Source organism: Mauremys reevesii, linkage group 7, assembly GCF_016161935.1.
Source record: "Mauremys reevesii isolate NIE-2019 linkage group 7, ASM1616193v1, whole genome shotgun sequence".
Lineage (NCBI taxonomy): Eukaryota > Metazoa > Chordata > Testudines > Geoemydidae > Mauremys > Mauremys reevesii.
The window spans coordinates 88773065-88792088 of record NC_052629.1 but is presented as its reverse complement, the minus strand read 5'-3'; the positions used below and the strand labels follow the sequence as shown (position 1 = coordinate 88792088).

The 19024-nt window shown below is 42.0% G+C and overlaps 1 protein-coding gene across 2 annotated transcripts in view; it reads right to left on the bottom strand.

Annotated features, from left to right (window-relative positions):
- The window catches only part of SYN2 (synapsin II), a 443697-nt gene that overhangs the window by 203442 nt on the left and 221231 nt on the right, over positions 1 to 19024 (bottom strand). For both annotated transcript variants that reach the window (XM_039482092.1, XM_039482093.1), the window contains exons 2-4: positions 14973 to 15030; positions 9101 to 9192; positions 2670 to 2826 (exon numbers count right to left, since the gene is read on the bottom strand). In XM_039482092.1, coding sequence (XP_039338026.1) covers positions 2670 to 2826; positions 9101 to 9192; positions 14973 to 15030 — 307 coding nt within the window. The remainder of the gene's footprint in view (positions 1 to 2669; positions 2827 to 9100; positions 9193 to 14972; positions 15031 to 19024) is intronic.

Sequence of the window (19024 nt, the reverse complement as noted above, 5' to 3'; positions counted from 1 at the left end):
AATTTTTAGATTAGTTCTAGCTTTTTCTCCAATATCCTTATTCCATGCTGTAAATCTACATGCTGGATATTAAGGCAGAAGACTAACAAAACAGAATATTACTCATGCATCTCGTGGATGATTTAACTGAGTCGGTATGAAAGTTTAACTAAAGTGCATGTCTATGGTCCTTACAAAAAGTGAGTGTTGGCAGGTGCATGAGCCTAGTTACTGAAGAGCCTTCTCTAAAGTAAAAGCATTTCTGAAATCGTTAACAGCTCATATTAGTCTTCTGCTTATAGAAGTGATTCTGCCGGTGCACTGTAACGCACATGGGCAAAGATATAGAGTATCATCTACATAAGGAACTGAGAGGACGTTAAGGAGAGTAACAGATGCAGGACAAAGGCACTGAGGTATGTTCATATAAACTGTCCGCACTTTTTACATAGCATATAAATTACATGTATAGAAATGTCTATAGGTTCAAATCATCCCCTCAGTCATGCATTTGTGAAAACAGCTTTTCAGCAGCAGCCTATAGTTAATGATTAAGAAGATAAGGAAACTAGATGAATATACGTGACCAGTCTGACATTTTCAAATATTATTAACTTACTTATTTCTAAATGGTAATCTCTGAGAAATGTCAAAAGGCATTACTGTGGGCTATGTACAGACCAGGTTTCAAAATTTAAAACACAGACATCTTTTAGTTATCGGCATTTAGAAAGGAAAAAGAATTCTCCTCCACATTCAAATAAAAGTAAAAAATCAGCTGAAAAATATTTTAATGTCATTTTTATAAAAGCATTTATTTCTTGGCTGAGACTAGTATGGGAAACTTCAGCCAAAAAGGTAATTTTTTGAGCATCAACAAATGGGATTTAGAAGAGAAGTGCCATCTCATTATTACCTATCATGTCACTACCTCAATTTTATAACCATGTTTGGAAACTCTGTATATCAAATGCCTGAAGTGACTCAGACTAAATATGTCATCGTTTCTGTAGCTTTATTATTTGTCTTGTAATGGGCACACTATTAAACAAGCAGCATGTGCAACATGACTGAGATCTTTTAGTTTCAAATGTGCAACCTTACATTTGTTTTAACATATTATTTGGAATTTACTAGAATAAAGGTTCAAATAATTCCTGTCTGTTATGGACATGATCAGACTTACATGAGCAAAAGCTCCCTGCTGATTCTTTACATGTGACAAGATCAGCTATGAGAAATCTTTCCCTTTTGCTGGGAGGAAGAACACAGTCATCTGAAAGTCCAGCACAGTGTGCTTACAAAAGCTTTCCCCTGGCTTGCCAAGTTCAGTGCATACCTAAATATTTCAAACCACTCATAGCTCTAACAGCACTAGGAGGAGATTACAATGAGCTTGTATTCATTAACATTTTATTACACCATTATTGCATATAAATGCCACTGATGTTGCCTCATTGCCCAGCTTTATTGCATAAGATGAATCAAAGCATTAAGAAATGCCACATAGAGCAGAAAACAACAGATGCATTAAAACAACATGTGCAGCAATGTAAATAACCTCTCAATTACAGGGCATCTGCTTTAGTTTATCACAACATAAAAGGTTATAAAATTAGCTGTGTGCTGTGTACAGTAATGGCGGTCGTTTTTCTTTGGAGGCCTTTCTTAGAAAATGTTAAAAATAAAAATATTGAGGGCAGTTAAGAGGACTAGAGTAAAACTTTCCCTCAATGGAAAAAATATGTTGTCAGGTGCATGTTTCCTCCTCATATTTCAGAGGAAAAACCTGTGAATCACTTATAACCCACAGTAGGCTTGAAAGTTTTATTAGCTATTGGGCCATTGACTCTACTATGAAAAGGAAAGTAATTGCACCATCCATAATCTTCTTATGCTTCAATCTCAAATGAGCCTTTTACAACAATATATTTTAAGTCAATATTACTGCCCAACACACAGCTCTGTGGGCTCTGCTCTGACTCTGCTGCACCAAAAAGAGAACCATGTTCTGTTTTATCCCCTCTGTGTTTATAAAGCAAACTTAAACAGAACCTTTGAGGATCTGACAAGCCTGCCTAAGTGCAAGTCTGGACAGATTTGGTTTGTGTACGAGAACTACTCAACCACAAGTGGCCCCAGCAATTGCCCTAGGTGTAACCGAGGGCAAAATCTGAGTCCTCGTTAGTACTTACAAGATTATGAAAAGAGTTTTCAAAACAAGGAAGCTAATAGCTTCATATCTCCTTGCTAGAGTACTGCCTAAAAATCATTCACAAGTAGAAAGAAAACAATGGTTAAGAAGTTAGCTTAGATTATGTTAAAAGCCACAAGTCTGAAAAAAAATTCTTAACTCACTTTTCCCAGAAGCTGTGAATAAACACATCCTCCTCAATTGAGGGAGGATGTTAGCAGCATGTGGGCTTTCAGCCAGTTTCCTCACCTTTATTTCATTATTTTGAATATGTTCTCAGTCTTTACTCCTCCTATACTGGCTCATTCATAACATGACATATAGAAATGCAGCTTGTTTGCTTTCTACCCTTTTCACTGCAGGTCAGCCACTCTGAGGAGTGACTTGATGGCTTGGAATTTAAATTACTACATATAGGAACTCAAAAGAAAATAACCACTTAATTTTTTGCACCAGGAATCTACATTCAAAGCTTTATAATGAACGTATCACTTACCACCCAAGGTTTGTCACAAAAATTATAGATTGACTCTAGGGAGTTGACACTGGGAATACCAGCATAATGCATTCCAATGATTAAGTTACGGAAGTCTTCGTTCTCAGCCATACTGAACGAATGTTGTCGAACAAGAACAAAATCAGGTCTGAATGACCTAAAGAGAAAAGGATATATAACTATTAGGCAATGATCAAAGTACTTTCTCTGATAAAAGAGAATCTTAAAAGGGAAAGTTGTACGAGCTGCTGGAGAGTAGTTGATTAATTAAAATAGCTTTTACAAGAGAGGAAATGAATTGAAGGCCAGAAAAAAAAAAAGATTGTTATTGGCTGAAGTACAAAACTAGGTGAGCATTGTGATTTTTGAGCTACAGCTTTGTTGCACCTCTGTTCAGTTTCTTGCTATTAGAGAAGTCATGACTACCAATGGTATATACTTGTATGAAGAATAAGAGCTATAGAGAATTTCAGGCTACATCTACACCACGAGCTAGGGTGTGATTCCCTTGGTCATGTCTATACACTTCTACTAGCTCTCATCATGCTAGCGCCCACATAAACAGTAGTATAGGCATGGTAGCATGGGCAGCAGCAGCAGAGGCATCGTTTAGCTGTGCTGAGCACAAACCCACCTGACACCGGCGGGTATATACTTAGCAGGGGTGGCTCCAGGCCCCAGCACGCCAAGCGCGTGCTTGGGGCGGCTGGGCGCTCTGCCGGTCGCCGGGAGGGTGGCAGGCAGCTCCAGTGGACCTCCCACAGGCGTGCCTGCGGAGGATTCGCTGGTCCCGTGGCTCTGGTGGACCAGTGGACCACCGGAGCCGTGGGACCAGCGGACCCTCCGCAGGCATGTCTGCAGCAGGTCCACCGGAGCCGCGGGACCGGCGACCGGCAGAGCGCCCCCCGCGGTGTGCCGCCGTGCTTGGGGCGGTGAAATTGCTAGAGGCGCCCCTGATACTTAGCACACTTAAGCCATGCCTCCACTGCTACGACCTGTGCTACTATAGCCACACTGCTATTTATACTCATGCCAGACTGATGAGAGCAGGCAAAAGTGTGTATACGTGAGCAGAGGAATCACAGCCCTAACTCGTAGCGTAGACAGCCTCAGAGAGGAGTCCAGCTGGCATACTTACAGATTCAAAAACTTATGCTAGATACTCCCTTCAGTTGCACAACAGTACATCAACACTTCACTCTGCTATACTATATACCACGTGCATTATATATACACATGTTGTATTTGCAGTATTCTAGCTTCAGTTTTTTATCCTTTGTATCTCAGAGATGCATTGTTTTATAAAAACTTTAAAAGTTAAAGTACTTCACAGCTTTTTTCCTCTCATAAAATTCCTAACCAATGTCCTAATGTTTAACTTTAAAAACATGTGGGCAGTATTGCTAAATAATTTCAATGTGTATTTTATATAAATCATTGCCACTTCAGTCAAGCAGAATTAGATACTTTAATGTGTTTGCTTTATTCCTTTTAACTGAACTTAATTGCTAATGATAAGTCCATTTTAATACAATGGGGGCCTAATTTATCATGAATCAGCTGTCTTCAAAAAGCAGGAAGTTTGGGCAACATTAAATGTAATCCTGTGCAAATATTGAAATAGCTTTAAATAAAACAACTAATGTTTGTCAAATATCCTAACAGGAAGAACTTAACACCAAGACAAACTGGTAAATGATGCCAGAAAATATTTTTAAAATTTGGAAAACAAGTCTGACCACACAAACTTAGTTTTATCATAACTAAAGGTTTCTTACCCCTGCATCCTTTAGGCTGAGAAAGAGACATCAAATTCCACAGCAGATTAAATACAGTGGGTCAGATTCTGATCTCATTTAGACAGATGTAACCCCAAAGTAACTCCACTGACTTCAACACTAAGCAGTGTAAATGAGATCAGAGTTGGTTCTGTCCCTCTGGGAAGGGCTTCAGTGGAGTGCTGAAAGATCTTCTCTCCATTCCCCTTGAGTGCCACACGATGGGAAAGTCGAGTGGAGACGATAAAGCCTATCAAACACTGTAGCGGGGTGCTTACCCCACTCCTGTCCTTCGGGGCTTAAAACAGCCCAGGAGAAGGCTGTGGCTGGGGAAAGAAGCCTGGGCTGATTGGGGGAAAGTAGGCTCAGCTGGGGCCATGCCCCAATCAGGCCCAGCTGGCCCCTATAAAAGGCTGTGAGCCAGAGGCCCAGACTGTCTCTCTCTGTTTGTAGAAGGAGATGGGTCTGCCTGCAGGGGACTAGAGACAGGGTATCTGAGTGAAGTAGGGCTGGGGAAAGGCAGAGGAGCTGGGGAGCTCCAGCCTGGAAAGCCCCAGGCTGTGGCCTAACATTGGGCTAACAGGTACTGGGGGTTGCAGAGGGCAGCCCAGGGGTAGGCAAAGGCAGCAGGTCCAAACCCAACCTTGCCAGTGATGAATAGGCTGATACTGCAGTCTGCCCCAGGGCACGGGGGCTAGACAATGACTGGCAATAGCCATATACTGAGGCGAGGTGGGGATAGTGGGTGGGGGTTCCCTGGGGAGGGGAGACCCTAAGACTGAGGGGTTACTGCATGAGCTGGCCCAGACTGTGGACCTTCAGCAGGAAGCAGTTCAAATCTTTGCAACCAAGAAGGCACCACTTTGATTATTCAAACAGATAAAAAGGCTAGTGTTTACTATGCAGACAAGAAAAGTTAACTTTCAAACGCCTGAACAGCAAATGTAAGTGTTACTTAAAATTTTTGAACAAGGCATTTTAAGTTGTTAGTTCTCCTTTATTGGGGTAGGTAGCAGAGCAGTACCATGAGAGGAGTAGACCAGGAAGAAGGCAGAATTAAGACCTTTCAAAGTTTTGGCCCAAGCGAGGGGGCATGGGGGCATCATTTGAGCTCCCAGCCTCAGGTGCCAAAATGTTGTGGGCCGGCCCTGGATTGGTGATATCTCAATCTGGGTTTTGGCCTGGTCCATTATCAACATAAGGGCTATTAGTATAATTCAGTTATTGATGGGGGTTCTGATTTCAAACACCCCAAAGTATTCAGGTCCATTGGCTTTGGTTTGGGTCTGCTCTAGGGATGTAAAACGTTAACCAATAAGCATTACTCTTACCAATTAACCACCAGTCAGCCTGCCGACCCCAGTGACCCCAGCCGCGTCAGCCCCAGCCCCAGCTGTGCCGGCCCCTGCTGGATCAGCCCCAGCCACGCCAGCCAGCCTTTTAACTGGTTAACCATTTAAATGAAATATTTTTAAATTGTTTAAGCAGTTAACTTTTTAAACGATATTTACATCCCTAGTTTGCTCCTAGTTCTGATGGTTCAGGTAAGCATCTGAGTTTCTGGATGTTTATCCAAAACTAAACCCACCATAATCTTCCACTCATCACTATGCTTTACTAAATTAAGCAACTGAAACCTTGAAATGTAGGTACTGGCAATGCTGGAGGTGAAGGCAAGCAGAAGACTTAGAATCATAATATTCAGTTTAGAATAAGTTCCTGTGACAGGCTAGCGACAGATTCCCAGGTCTAGAAAAATCAGTGACTAGCTTGAAGCAATTAATCTATGGTGAGCAATATAATAATACCAACGAACAGGGTGCCGAGAGTTGTGGGGCATCAAAGTATATTGTGAATTAGATGGTGTTCATTAGCTTTACAATCAGAAAAAGGAAAAAAAGTTACATGAAGCTGACAGTAAATCAAGTACTCAACTATAATTACATCTTTTTATGCTACAAAAGCATGCCCAAAATAAATGCAGGTAATATCCTAGGGCTTCATTTTTCAAAACTATTTAAAGGATTTGGACCCCTGATTCCTGCTAAAAATCAATGGCAACTGCACATTCAAATCTCTTAAGAAGATTCGATATTCCCAGCCTGAATGCAGCTGGACATTTGCACTGTTTTCCAAGTATACGGCATAATTTGTCTGGAGCAACATTACAAAGATTAGTAGTTAGATGAAATGGCATTGTAGACTGGACTACAAACTGGTAAATTAATGCTTGCTTTTTATCAAGTTATCCTTAGGGTATTTACAGGGTAGTTCTGAGAACGTGTGATCTAGGTTTCAGTGGGGAATTTCAAGTGCACTGAAGTGTGTGTCATGTAAGAAAATTCAATTTACTGGCACAGTATGGGTAAAAACACTTGAAGGATTAATGATCCTCCTCTTTTATTTTTGCGGAGCAGCCAGGGCAAGGGAGAGACTGCACTTTTATCTTACAAAAAGGGGAAAATCATCGCGGGATTGTACTGTACATCATCTCAGAGTGTACTGTGCACTTAGACAAAGGAAAAGAATAGGAAGTGCCCCTTTAAAATGTAAGCTCTCTGAATTGATCCAAGATGGAACTGACCTAAGTCTCCCTTCTACCTCACATCCTCTCAGTTGAAGACTTTGGCGCATGAGATTTAGAGGAAGGAATGCAAGATGTTTGTACATTCTGATAAGAATAAAGAGAGTGAGTTACAGTTCTGTAACTGACACTGGACAGAGTCTACATGACTGTATATACATACTGTAAACACATAGACACATAGAGATGTGTGCACAATGCTCACCATTGGCACAACCCCCCCCCAAACCCCAAAATCTCAACGTTTTGTGACAAATGTTTTTCCATCTTTTCCAGAATTTCCCCCCCTTTTTTGTGAAAACGAAAGGCAGCTTTTGCATGTTTAAAAAAATCTTCCTGGTAAACCCTATAAAATGGAAAGTTTCTCTCTTGGGAAAATACATAAAAATGTATGATTTTGTCCAGAAAGTGACATTTTGCTCTGCAAAGCTGTGCTAAAAGTTCCCTTTGAATCACATTAGCAAGTACTACCGAAACGTAAGTTTTCTCATCTGAATATTCAGAAATCAAAAACTGCTATTAAATCTCATTGTATATATTACAAGTGAAGTCCTCGCCCCACTGAAGTCAATGTTTCACCCTGAAATTGGAGCTCTTCCTGTGTCTATCTTCTAAGAGGTTGACTTTGGGGGGAAAAAAGTACATGGTGCACATCCTGTTATCTGACCCATACACTAAAAAGTGGCTTAAATGGGGTTTCTTGTCAGCTGAACATTTAAAGAACACTCTTCAGTGTACCTCTGTATTCCTATAGGCTACTATAAAAAAGATGGAGAAAAATTGTTCTTTCTTGCCACACACAGAGGACAGGAGAAGAAGCAGTGGGTTCAAACTACAGGATAGCAGCTTTAGATTCAATCTCAGAAAAAACTTCCTAACTGTAAGCACAGTAGGACAATGGAACAGATGGCCTAGGGAAGTCATGGAAGCTCCTTTACTGGAGGTGTTCAAAAAGAGGCTGGATAGCCATCTGTTTTGGATGATTTAAACACAATAAATCCTGCATTTTGGCGGAGGGTTAGATTAGATGGCCCTTCTAATCCTATGATTCTAAATGATCTACACCGGTCCAAATATTTAATAGGCTTCAGACAGTGGAGTTTCAAAAAAGGGTGAGATATAGTTAACCAAAAGACTGCCACAGGAGTTGCATGATTTTTCACTTATTTATGACAAAGGATGTATGTAGAAACATAGTTATGTTTTAATAAAATTAAAAAGAATAAACAATCATCATTATTTTCAATGCAGTAGTTCCTGCGGCAGGATAAGAGCTTTTCAGACACATAAGATGACACAGCCCGAGCCCCAAAAGGCTTCCAATTGAAAAATCTTGCTCCAGGGATAAGTGGGGAGTTTATACTAGATTTCAGTATGGAAAACCTTTTTTCCTTTATGACACTGTTTAAACTCCACAGGGAAAAATTCACAATAATATACTTGTGTATAATGTACTTGCGACTGATCAGTGATGTTTCAATCATCTTCAAAACAGAAAGAAAATATTTATACAGGTACATTGGCATGCACATATTACAATAGATTATCTGTTTTCATTTAGGTCCTGATCCTGCACTGGGCCCCATGTGGAATTCACTGCAGTATTGTGTCAACAAATCTAATAATTGATCTGTGGGGACCAGAAGGAATGTTTAAAGAAAACTGAAAACAAATTAAAGCTTTCAATGCTATGTAGTTCTATTTCTACACTATCCTGGCAATTCCATTAGGTTGCCACACCCATAAAAATGGTAATAATTTACTGAAGAGATCCTTTGTCAGCTCACTGTTATACTTGCTCACACACAAGTGTCACAACCAGATTTTGTCACACTGCCAGGTTGCTTTCTTTCTTGATGTTTACCCCAGTGAATTTGAGGCATTTCTCATGAATCAGGATTCCTTGTAGCAGGGGTACCACGTGTGAGCAAGTAAAGCTACAGAGAAAGGTCTCTCTTCTTACTCAAGCATTTTACTAAGGAATTACAGTTAATTCTTTCCTTCAAGGATTACACCTTCTTATGCTTTATTCAGGTGTTCTTTTCTTTGTTTTATTTTTTTAAACTTACCTGACAACTTTGGTGCCATTACGGAATGCTTGAATGTCTATGGCGTAACTGCCATCAGCATGGGCTATCAAGTTGATCTCTGAAAATTGTGCCTATGAAAAAAGACTCAGATAAGTCAGCCTGCTTTTATTTTACCCACATTTTAACTAACTTCCTTCTCTTTATTTTAAACATTAGCATTTAATTAACAATGTTGTGCCCGAAACATAACTAGTAATAAAAACAAATACTTTTCACCTAAAAATGTCTGGCACATACACATCACCACAAGTTTGCCACAATTCTAATATACTAAAAGAAAAAATGGGCTAAAGCATGAATATATCCATAGTAAGGGCCTATTTGGGGCTCATACACAGGATGAGCATATTTCCTTCTTCATCTCTGTATCAAAGGGTTGATATTTATTTTTGCTCTGTGTGGCATTTCAGTGGAAAATTAATAGAGACTACTTAAAGTTATAGCCTATGTTTTCCAGAAACCATATTACCAAACTGTGAATTAGAGGCAAATACCATACGTAAACAGAGCATCTGGTTACAGCATGTGTATCAATGTCCTTACATATGCACACTTTTTCTGTATTATGTGCGTTTCTTTTTCTTCTAAAGAGGTTCCACATCAAGTATCCCACACACAGCACTATACAGGCAAAATTCACAAATGCAGCATTTCTGTTAGAGAGATATTTTCTCACACTAGAAATGTGACATTTACAAGGACAATAATTCAATTCCATACTGTTCGTGAGTTATTTGAAATAAAAGGACAGGATTTTTTCATGTATGTATAGTCTTTCATCTACATAGACTCCCAAAGCTCTTTACTATAACACAGGGGTCGGCAACCTATGGCACGCGCAATTTTTAATGGCACGCTGGGGCCTGCCGGGACCCCAGTGTGCCATTAAAAATCCTGCTGACGTGGCAAGCTGCAGGGTCCGCGCTCTCGGACTGGAGCACCGGGCCGAATGCAGCAAGCCACCAGCCCTTCCCCCGCCTTCCCCATGAGCCATGCCGCCGCCGCCGCCGCCACGCGCGGTGCTCTGGGGGCCGGGGCTGCACACTTCCGCGGGGCAGCGTTTGGCTCTGTGGGGAGGGAAAGATGCTGCCCACTCATCTGGAGCCCTGCCCCGCCCCTCAGAGTGCTGCGCGCGCGGTGGCAGGGCTCCGGATCAGCGGGGATCCTCATGGTAAGGGGTCCTGGTCCGGGGGTGTGTGGGTTATATACGGGGTGGGGGGCAGTCAGGGGACAGAGAGCAGGGTGGGTTGGATGGGGGTGGGATCCTGGGGGTGGTTAGGGGTGGGGGTCTCTGGAGGGGGCAGTCAGGGAGCAGGGGTTGGATGGGGCATGGGAGTCCCGGGGTCTGTTAGGGAGTGGGGGGTGGATAGAGGTCAGGGCAGTCAGAGGACAAGGAGCAAGGAGGGTCCTGGGGAGGCAGTTAGGGTGGGGTGGGGTCTCTGGGGGGGATGGTCAGGAGACAAGGAGCTGGGGGGGTTGGGAGTTCAGGGGGGGCTGTCAGGAGGTAGGGGTGTGGAGAGGGGTTGGGCAAGCAGGGAGCAGGGCGGCGTTGTATGGGTCCAGAGTTCTGGGGGTCCTGTCGGGGGTGGGGAGCGGTTAGATAGGCATGGGAGTCCAGGAGGTCTGTCTGGGTGTGGGGGGTGGATAAGGGTTGGGGCAGTCAGGGGACAGGTAGGGGGTAGGGTCCTAAGGGGGCAGTCAGGGGACAAGGGGCAGGGAGGCTTAGATAGGGGGTGGGGTCCCAGGAGGGGGTAGTCAGGACAAGGAGCGGGGGTGGGGGTGGGGGGTTGGGGGTTCTGAGGGGGGCAGTCACCCAGCCCTCTGCCCTGAGCCCTGTACCACCCAGCCCTCTGTTGACTCCTTCACCCCCCCCCCACATGACCCCAGCCCTGACTCTGGCATCCCCACACATACCCAGCCCCCGTACCCTGACACCTGCACCCCCCTCACATGTGCCTAGTACTCTGCCCTGACTCTTGCACCCCCCACATCCGCAGCCCCCCCCCCACATCCCATGCACCCCGCACATCCCCATACCCACCCTGAGCACCAAACGGGAGCTCCTGCACCCCACTCACATTCCCACCTGCACCCCTCACACCAAATGGGAGCTGCCCAGGTAAGTGCCCCCACACCCAAACCTCCTGCCCCAACCCTGAGCCCCCTCCCTCATTCTAGCTCCTGGCCAGACCCTTCGCCCCCAGCCCTGTGCTCAGTCCACTCCCACCCTCAGCTCAGTGCAGAGAGAGGAAGAGAGGGCCAGAACCAGGGACAAGGTAGGTACCCACTGTATGTGATCAGAGCCGGGACCCCAGACCGGCAGCGGGCTGAGCGGGTCTGGCAGCCGGGATCCCGGCTGGTAGGAGCCGGCGGATGGAACCCCTGAGCGGCAGTGGGATGAGCCGCTCAGCCCGCTGCCGGTCTGGGGTCCCGGCTGCTATCCCCGCACAGCCTGCTGCCGGTCTGGGGTTCTGGCTGCCAGACCCTTCCCAGCTGGAGTCCCGGCCGCAGGCCCCACTCAGCCCACTGCCGGCCTAGATGAACAGAACCCCAGACCAGCAGCGGGCTGAGCAGGCCGGCGGCGTAAGATCTACATTTTAATTTCATTTTAAATGAAGCTTCTTAAACATTTTGAAAACCTTGTTTATTTTACAATACAACATTAGTTTAGTTATATAATATATAGACTTGTAGAGAGAGACCTTCTGAAAAACATTAAAATGTAAGACCGGCACGCAAAACCTTAAATTAGAGTGAATAAATGAAGAATTGGCACACCACTTCTGAAAGGTTGCCGACCCCTGCTATAACACCACACAGCAGAATAATTGAAATGCACCCAGCTATAGTCTTTTGGTTGGATAAATGAAGGCATCTTTGCTGTCCCAGATACCAATACAGAAAGCACAGAAGGCTCACTGAAAACTGGAGTCAGTGGAAGTTTGCCTGAGTAAACCCTGTGTATGAGCCTCAGAGCTTCGCCATGCAAAGTGCTGACTAATCTGACCCCATCCAGCAAAGCACTTAAGCATGTGCTTAACTTTAAGCATGTGACTATCCCACTGAATCTAAACACACACTTAAGTGCTCTGATGGAGAGGGGCCAGAATGTTCTGGACCTTGCTAGATGAAGCCCTCGGCACATAGTTTTTAAATGAAATTGATAACATACACACTGTACAATGGAAATGTCAGAAGTTATGAATATACATCTAAGAACTGAGGCTGTTATAGCAACATTAATTAAGAATATGTTTAATTTGATACTGGCTTCTAATCTTTCCCATTCATTAATCAGGTTAAAAAGACCAATTCCAGGGGCCTGCCTCCTCACAGTATTCTAATCATGTGTTTTGCCATTGAATTAAAAATTTGACAAGTGCTAGAAAGGCTGCAGGTTTATTTTTGTATATAATAAATGGGCCTAAGTGCTCCAATGGACAGTGGGTCAAATTCTTGACATCTGTGTTGGAAAGAAGGAAAAAGATTTCACAGTACAGGAAAGTGCTTTGATATTCAGAGCAACGGTGAGCAGGATTCTCATCTCGTGGGAGCTTGTCTGTAAGGTGCAACATGCCCTCCAATTTCTGGGTATAACTGTGTGTAACAAATGCAAGTAATAAGGCAAATGTGACACTGAGAATTCCCCCTGCTCAGGACTCAGTGAGGATGGGGATTGATGACTGTACCCCATCTACCTTTTTGTTAGACTACATTTTCTCTGGGCCCTCCATGAACTTGTGTGCCAAGGTAGGGAGAAGTTTGCAGTTTTTCTTGCACTTTCCAAGTCCTGCATTTCCGCAATATGCTGTTTGCTCAGTCTCTGAACCCTCTACCTGAATTATGATGTTCAGGAAGTCCAACATGCTGATAATGTACTGCTGGCAGTTATGAACTATAAAATATTAAAATAGAGTCAGTGACTCAGGTTAATTGCACAGTCAGAAACTTCTGTTACCATGGGATTAGTAGGGTGCACAAAAATAAAAAAAACTGCTCAAACTTTCACTGTCCCATCCACAAAAAGCAGATCCCGACACTGCAACAGACTGTGCCAAGAGAATCCTTGAGCCCGTGTGGTGCTCCAAATGACTTCAATGTGTCTCCACACTAGGGTTGCCAGGAATCCAGTTTTCAACAGGAACGCCCAGTCAAAAAGGGACCCTGTCAGTTCCCGTCAGCACTGCTGACTGGGCCGCTAAAAGTATGGTTGGCAGTGCAGCAGGGCTAAGACAGGCTCCCTGCCTGCCCTGGCTCCACGCGGCTCCCAGAAGCGCTGACATGTCCTCCCTCTGGCTCCTACATGCAGGGGCAGCCAGGGGGCTCCGCACAGAGTGCTGGTTCTGCAGCTCCCACTGGCCGGGCACCGCCAAACACCTGCCAACCTCCCGCACCCCAACCCTCCTGCACTCCAAACCTCTCATCCTGCCCCCACCCAGAGCCTACACCCCCCAAACCTCAATCCTCTGCCCCAGCCTGGATCCCCCCACAGCTTCGCCCCCCAAGCCCGGAGCCCCCTCATGTATCCCAAAACCTCATCCCCAGCCCCAACCCAGAGCCCGCATCCCCATTCAGAGCCCTCACCCTCTCCCGCACCCCAACCCTCTGTCCCAGTCCGGTGAAAATGAGCAAGTGAGCAAGCGTGGGGGAGAGCAAGTGAAGGAGGGAGTGGGGAATGGAGTGAGTGGGGGGTGGAGGGGAGCAAGGGTGTTCGGTTTTCTGCAATCAGAAAGTTGGCTACCCTACTCCACATGGGTACTGCTTGTGTGACATGAACTACAGGATTGGATCTATGTCTGAACTATATTTTAGGTCCAGATAATATGCCTCCCTTTTCCCTAACCCCAACAACACTCTACCGATCCCCACAAGACTTTCCATGCTTCTGAGTTAAAAATGTGGATCAGATTCTCAGCTGGCATAAAGCAATGTGGTTACATTCAATTCAGTAGAGCTATGTTGGATTTACATTAGCTGAGGACTTGGCTCATGGTGTTTTGTTCTCTCAGGGCCTTATTCAAAGATTCCAGAGACAAAACAATCCCTTTTAAGTGAAAAAAAAAATACGGAAAATATTCACGGCTACGTTCCCTTTTATAACCAGTCACTGAAAGCACCCAAAGAACGTGTTTATTGCCCTTTTCAGAATCTAATTCAAGTGAAATCTGTATAAATCTTCTAAGGCGCTCCAGATATATATTTAGCCATATATATCTAGCCCATATCTTAGAAGTGCTAAAACTGCAGCTGGGGTACATATACATTTTAAAATTAAGAAGGCAATAGAGTGAACCAGAAAAAGCCAAAATTCAGTCCTACTCATCCTTTGGGAAATCAGTTGTCTGTAGCTAACCCTTCTGATCATTTCATATTTTTACCACTATGCATAGCTATGAGGATACTCTAGTAAGAGCTGCATTAAAATGAAAATGAATACTTGAAACTTTTATTGCAGTCTCCTGAGGCTGTATCCCAGGGCCATAGCAAGGGTTGGGATAGTCAGGCACAGCAGTGAAAGGACCAGAGTCATGACACTGGACTATAATGCACCATGCCACCACCACAAGGACATTAGAAAAAACAGTTAATGGGAGGTGGGCACTTAAGATCCCCCCTCAAAAGTACCCCTCCAATTAAATAAGTTTGATTTTGCCACATTCATAACTTACAACAAAATTTCACAGTAGCAAAATTTTCATGAAGCTTTTGGCATTGCTTAAGAAATTCCATAAAAGAAGAGCTAGCAAATTCACATGCTATTTAGCCCACTTACACTCTCTGAATTTTCAAGGGGCTATATAGAAAATGATAAATAAATATTTGTAACATCTAGAGTAAATAGTTTAGTTACCTGTTCAACTCTGATGTCATATTCCCCATGGACCTTTTTCCCACGAAAGCACTTGACCCTGAAAAAGGAAAAATGTCATGAAGTTATGTACAGTAATGCACATTAGTGTACTTGAGAAAGGGCATGTAACAATCAGTAGCCAGGTTTAGTTTTCATATGATTTTCTGTATATTATAAATATATACATAACTGATTATTACACACTGGTCTATTTTACATACCCATATCCTCACACTAGCCATCTCTTCTCTTTCGTTCCAATTATGGTACTCAGAAAAATCAGTATGCTTCCACCACAAGAGGTATCCCAAATGTTGCTGTTATAACACACTTTAATCTATATATATTATAATAATAAAATGGTTACTTATGACAAGATGTGATCCTGCTTCCATTAAAAACAATGGCAAAATCCCATTTACTTTTATGCAAACAAGGGCCCTACAATGAATCATGTCAATCTATACATTCTCAGTTTACTCAGAAGCCTCTACTAGGACAAACTCTGCAAAATCTTGCACAAAAGGTCAAAGAGTTGTCACCTGCCTTTTAAATGAACTTTCAGTGATGACCCTAGATGTGGCACTCAATGAATATCTGGGTGACCAATTTACAACACTATCACGTCAACCTACCCTACTTCAAATATATTTATATTCCACTAGAGACAAAACAGGACCAACACATTTTGACAATGTGTTCCTCTGTATTTGTTGTATTACTTAGCTTTGGGTTTTTTTAGCAGATATTTTTGGAGGAGGATTTTACTTCAAATTGGCATGCTAAACAGTCATTCTATTACGAAGTATTAATTTTATTTCCAAAATTTTAAGTGTTGGATTCCAAGTAGAATTTCATAGCTCTTAAAGTAGGAAAACCAGAGGCATATACCAACACTATAATACTGTTCCTCCTTCTTTGTACATCAGTCTCTTGTTTGACACCAGTGTTGCCCCCTGAGTGGAAGCAGTTGTCTAGGACCTTGCAGGTTAGTTTCTAGTGGAGGAGAAATCAGAAAGGCTGAGTCTGGGTATATTCCAAATGTAATTTGCTTTATTTATACACAGATACAAGTCCTGAAATGAGATGGTCAAATAGCAATGGCTTCTTATAGGCATCTCAGTTCAACACCAATCCCCTGATTCTCAAGGAACAACTCTGCCTCAAGAATTGACTCTAAACAGAGATCAAACTCTTCTGCTGCTCAAGCAGTTCCCTCTGTCCTCAAGCTATTCCTGCACAAAACCACTACATAATCCACCACACCACCACAGAATGTCTTCCTAAGAGACAAAACTTGCTATCACAATAAGAAAAAGAACTTGGGACACAATGTATAACTGACACCTGCCACAACAATACTTATTACACTAAAATCTTTCTCACTGAGAAAAAACAATTATGACATGGATTTTGTATAGCAAGCAGCTTATTAATTAACTTTGCCCCAATTATTCCCCCATTGAAGTAACTGAAATTTCACTACTGACTTCAGTGGTAGCCAAATCAGGCCCCTAATAATTAACTGACAATATAGTCTCTGGCTAACATATTTCCCAAGTATCTATTAGCAGTGAAAGATGATAGCTGAGACAGTAAGGAATAGACAAAGTGAATTTTCACTGTGCTATGGCATGCAGAAAAAAATATGCTTCAATTCATGCAGTAAGTATAACTGGTGAGGAGAGAACAAGGAACACCAGATTTGCAACGGAAATCTATTGGTGATGCTGTAATAGGTTTCAGTTTCATTGCGTTCCCTATAGTGGGTACATCTTCAGTAGACATGGTATTATGTGGTTCATTTTTGCTAGTGATTTACATAGAAATTAAATATACAGTACCATAATTTTTTAACTAAAAAAAATTACTATTAACCAAAAGTATTCCTTTCCAATTACATTCTGAAATATCATATGGTTACTGTATAATTTATCTTTGAATTGGCTAAATACAGGGCACACATCACTACATTTTTTGCATATTAAAGGAGATCTGTCAACTCAATTATTTTTAATTACCATAACTTAAATAATCCAGTTTCCACAATCTACCATTCTTTAAACAGTGTATCCTAAAATTATTTTTTAAATTTTCCTTTAAAATACTGTATAATGGGCTTTTATAAAAGTTTTCTCATCAAGAGAGAAATGGATTGAACAACTGTATCGGGGAAATGGTAAAGATGAGTTCACACAAAATGCTGTCAAATGCACAAAGTAAAAATTCTGAAAAATAGAAAGATATATTTTTGCTATCTTATTTCATTTATAGCAATGTTAGACATACTTATAACTATGGAAGTTACAAAACATTCAGGCCAAAATGTGACTTGTTTTGACAGTCTCACTTTAATATAAGTAGTCTATAAGTGGGAACTCTTTGCCAATCAGAATAAGGGCCAGAATACAGCATTCCCAAAAGGGCTTATAGCATATATAAGCAAGCTTTAAAAGATAAACTATTTTATATATACACACGGAAAATATATTCATTAATGGCAGCTGCTTGAAGATGCTTAGAGGTTTTTAATGCTAGAATACAGTAAATGCAAATGGAGATACTACAGGCTCCGATTCATCAAGATACATACAGATGTGCCTAACTTTAAACATGAGTAGCCCCACTGAATTCAATGAAATACTCACATGCTTAAAGTTAGGCACATCCTTAAAAACTAACTGAATAGGGGCCATAGTGATCAGAGAGCAGGTAAGGTGATCAAAGATGCACAACAAAGACAATTTATGACATGGATGTCATGTTTGAACATTTTTACCCAAATGATTGATATGATGTTGTGAAACATTTACTTGTGTGCGCCTGGTTGCATTCTGGGTCCATGAATCCCAAGTTTGTATATGCCTCATTGTCTTTTGCAATGTTAATTAACGACCTCCCAAGACAATGCACCAAAGCTAATTCAGACCAGTTTAATACAGTAGCAAAGCAAACTCAGGTTGTCTTCATGTACTGTATCATCCAGAAGATGACAGCAAATCCAAGGAACCCACAAGGCCTGGAAAAAAAACTATAACAGGTTCATATTGGAACAAAGATGCCGATTTTCAAAGATGCGGCGCATAGCCACAGGTGCACAGCTGCTCAGTAAAAGGCCTTATGTGTACAGCAGTGTGTAACTTAATTGTCCAGACAGGTTCCCATTAGAAAATTAGGGACTTAGCTTTTACAAAATGCTAACAGCATATTCCTGCTCCAGAGACCCCCAATTGCAAAACTCCTGTTGATTTCATTAGGAGCAGGAAGGGGTTCTATGTTTTATTTTCACTACAGTAATGGCTGAGGTAAATATGATATGTGATACAGTGCAAAATGATTTTAATTTAAATAGAACTACATTGGTTCCAGAAATTAATGTTACAACAAGGCTGCCTTTTGGCATACTGAAAAATAACTTTATGACACGATTCAGCTTTCTGAATAAATTTCAAAAGACCATTTAAAGACATCTCCAGTCTCACATTGTTTTCTCTAACAAATGCCAAGAACTGATTAATTCCATGGCTGAGGAAACGGAACTAAAAGTTTGTAAAATTGTTTTTTTTAAAGTTCATCCTTGAAAGAAACAGCAGGAGTCATTTCTTTCTCAAGATGACTGGTATCTATTTTATATATTGGCACATGTACTACATCTCAATTTAGGTTAAATACTGTCCATTAGATTCACCTTTTCTTTTTAAACATCCTTTGGATGAGGCAATCATTAAACAACTGATCTCTGGCATGATTCACATTTCAACAAATGACTTCAGCTTTGAAAATAAACAGTAATAGTAAGTGCTAAGTGATGCCATCTGGTGTGTGACAACAAATGTTAAACATGATGGAACTGGAAATACTTTAAGTGACTTAATTCCATAGTAGCATTAAAAACGGCAACGTGCCATACATACGGTCTCTCAACATTTTACTGTACACTGAAAGAGTCTGCTTTGAATTTCACTAAAACATACATTATGGTCATGGTTCCCTAGTATCAGATGATTAAACACTGGGCAATTTTTAATGTGTTTATTGGCTGTGCACTAGGA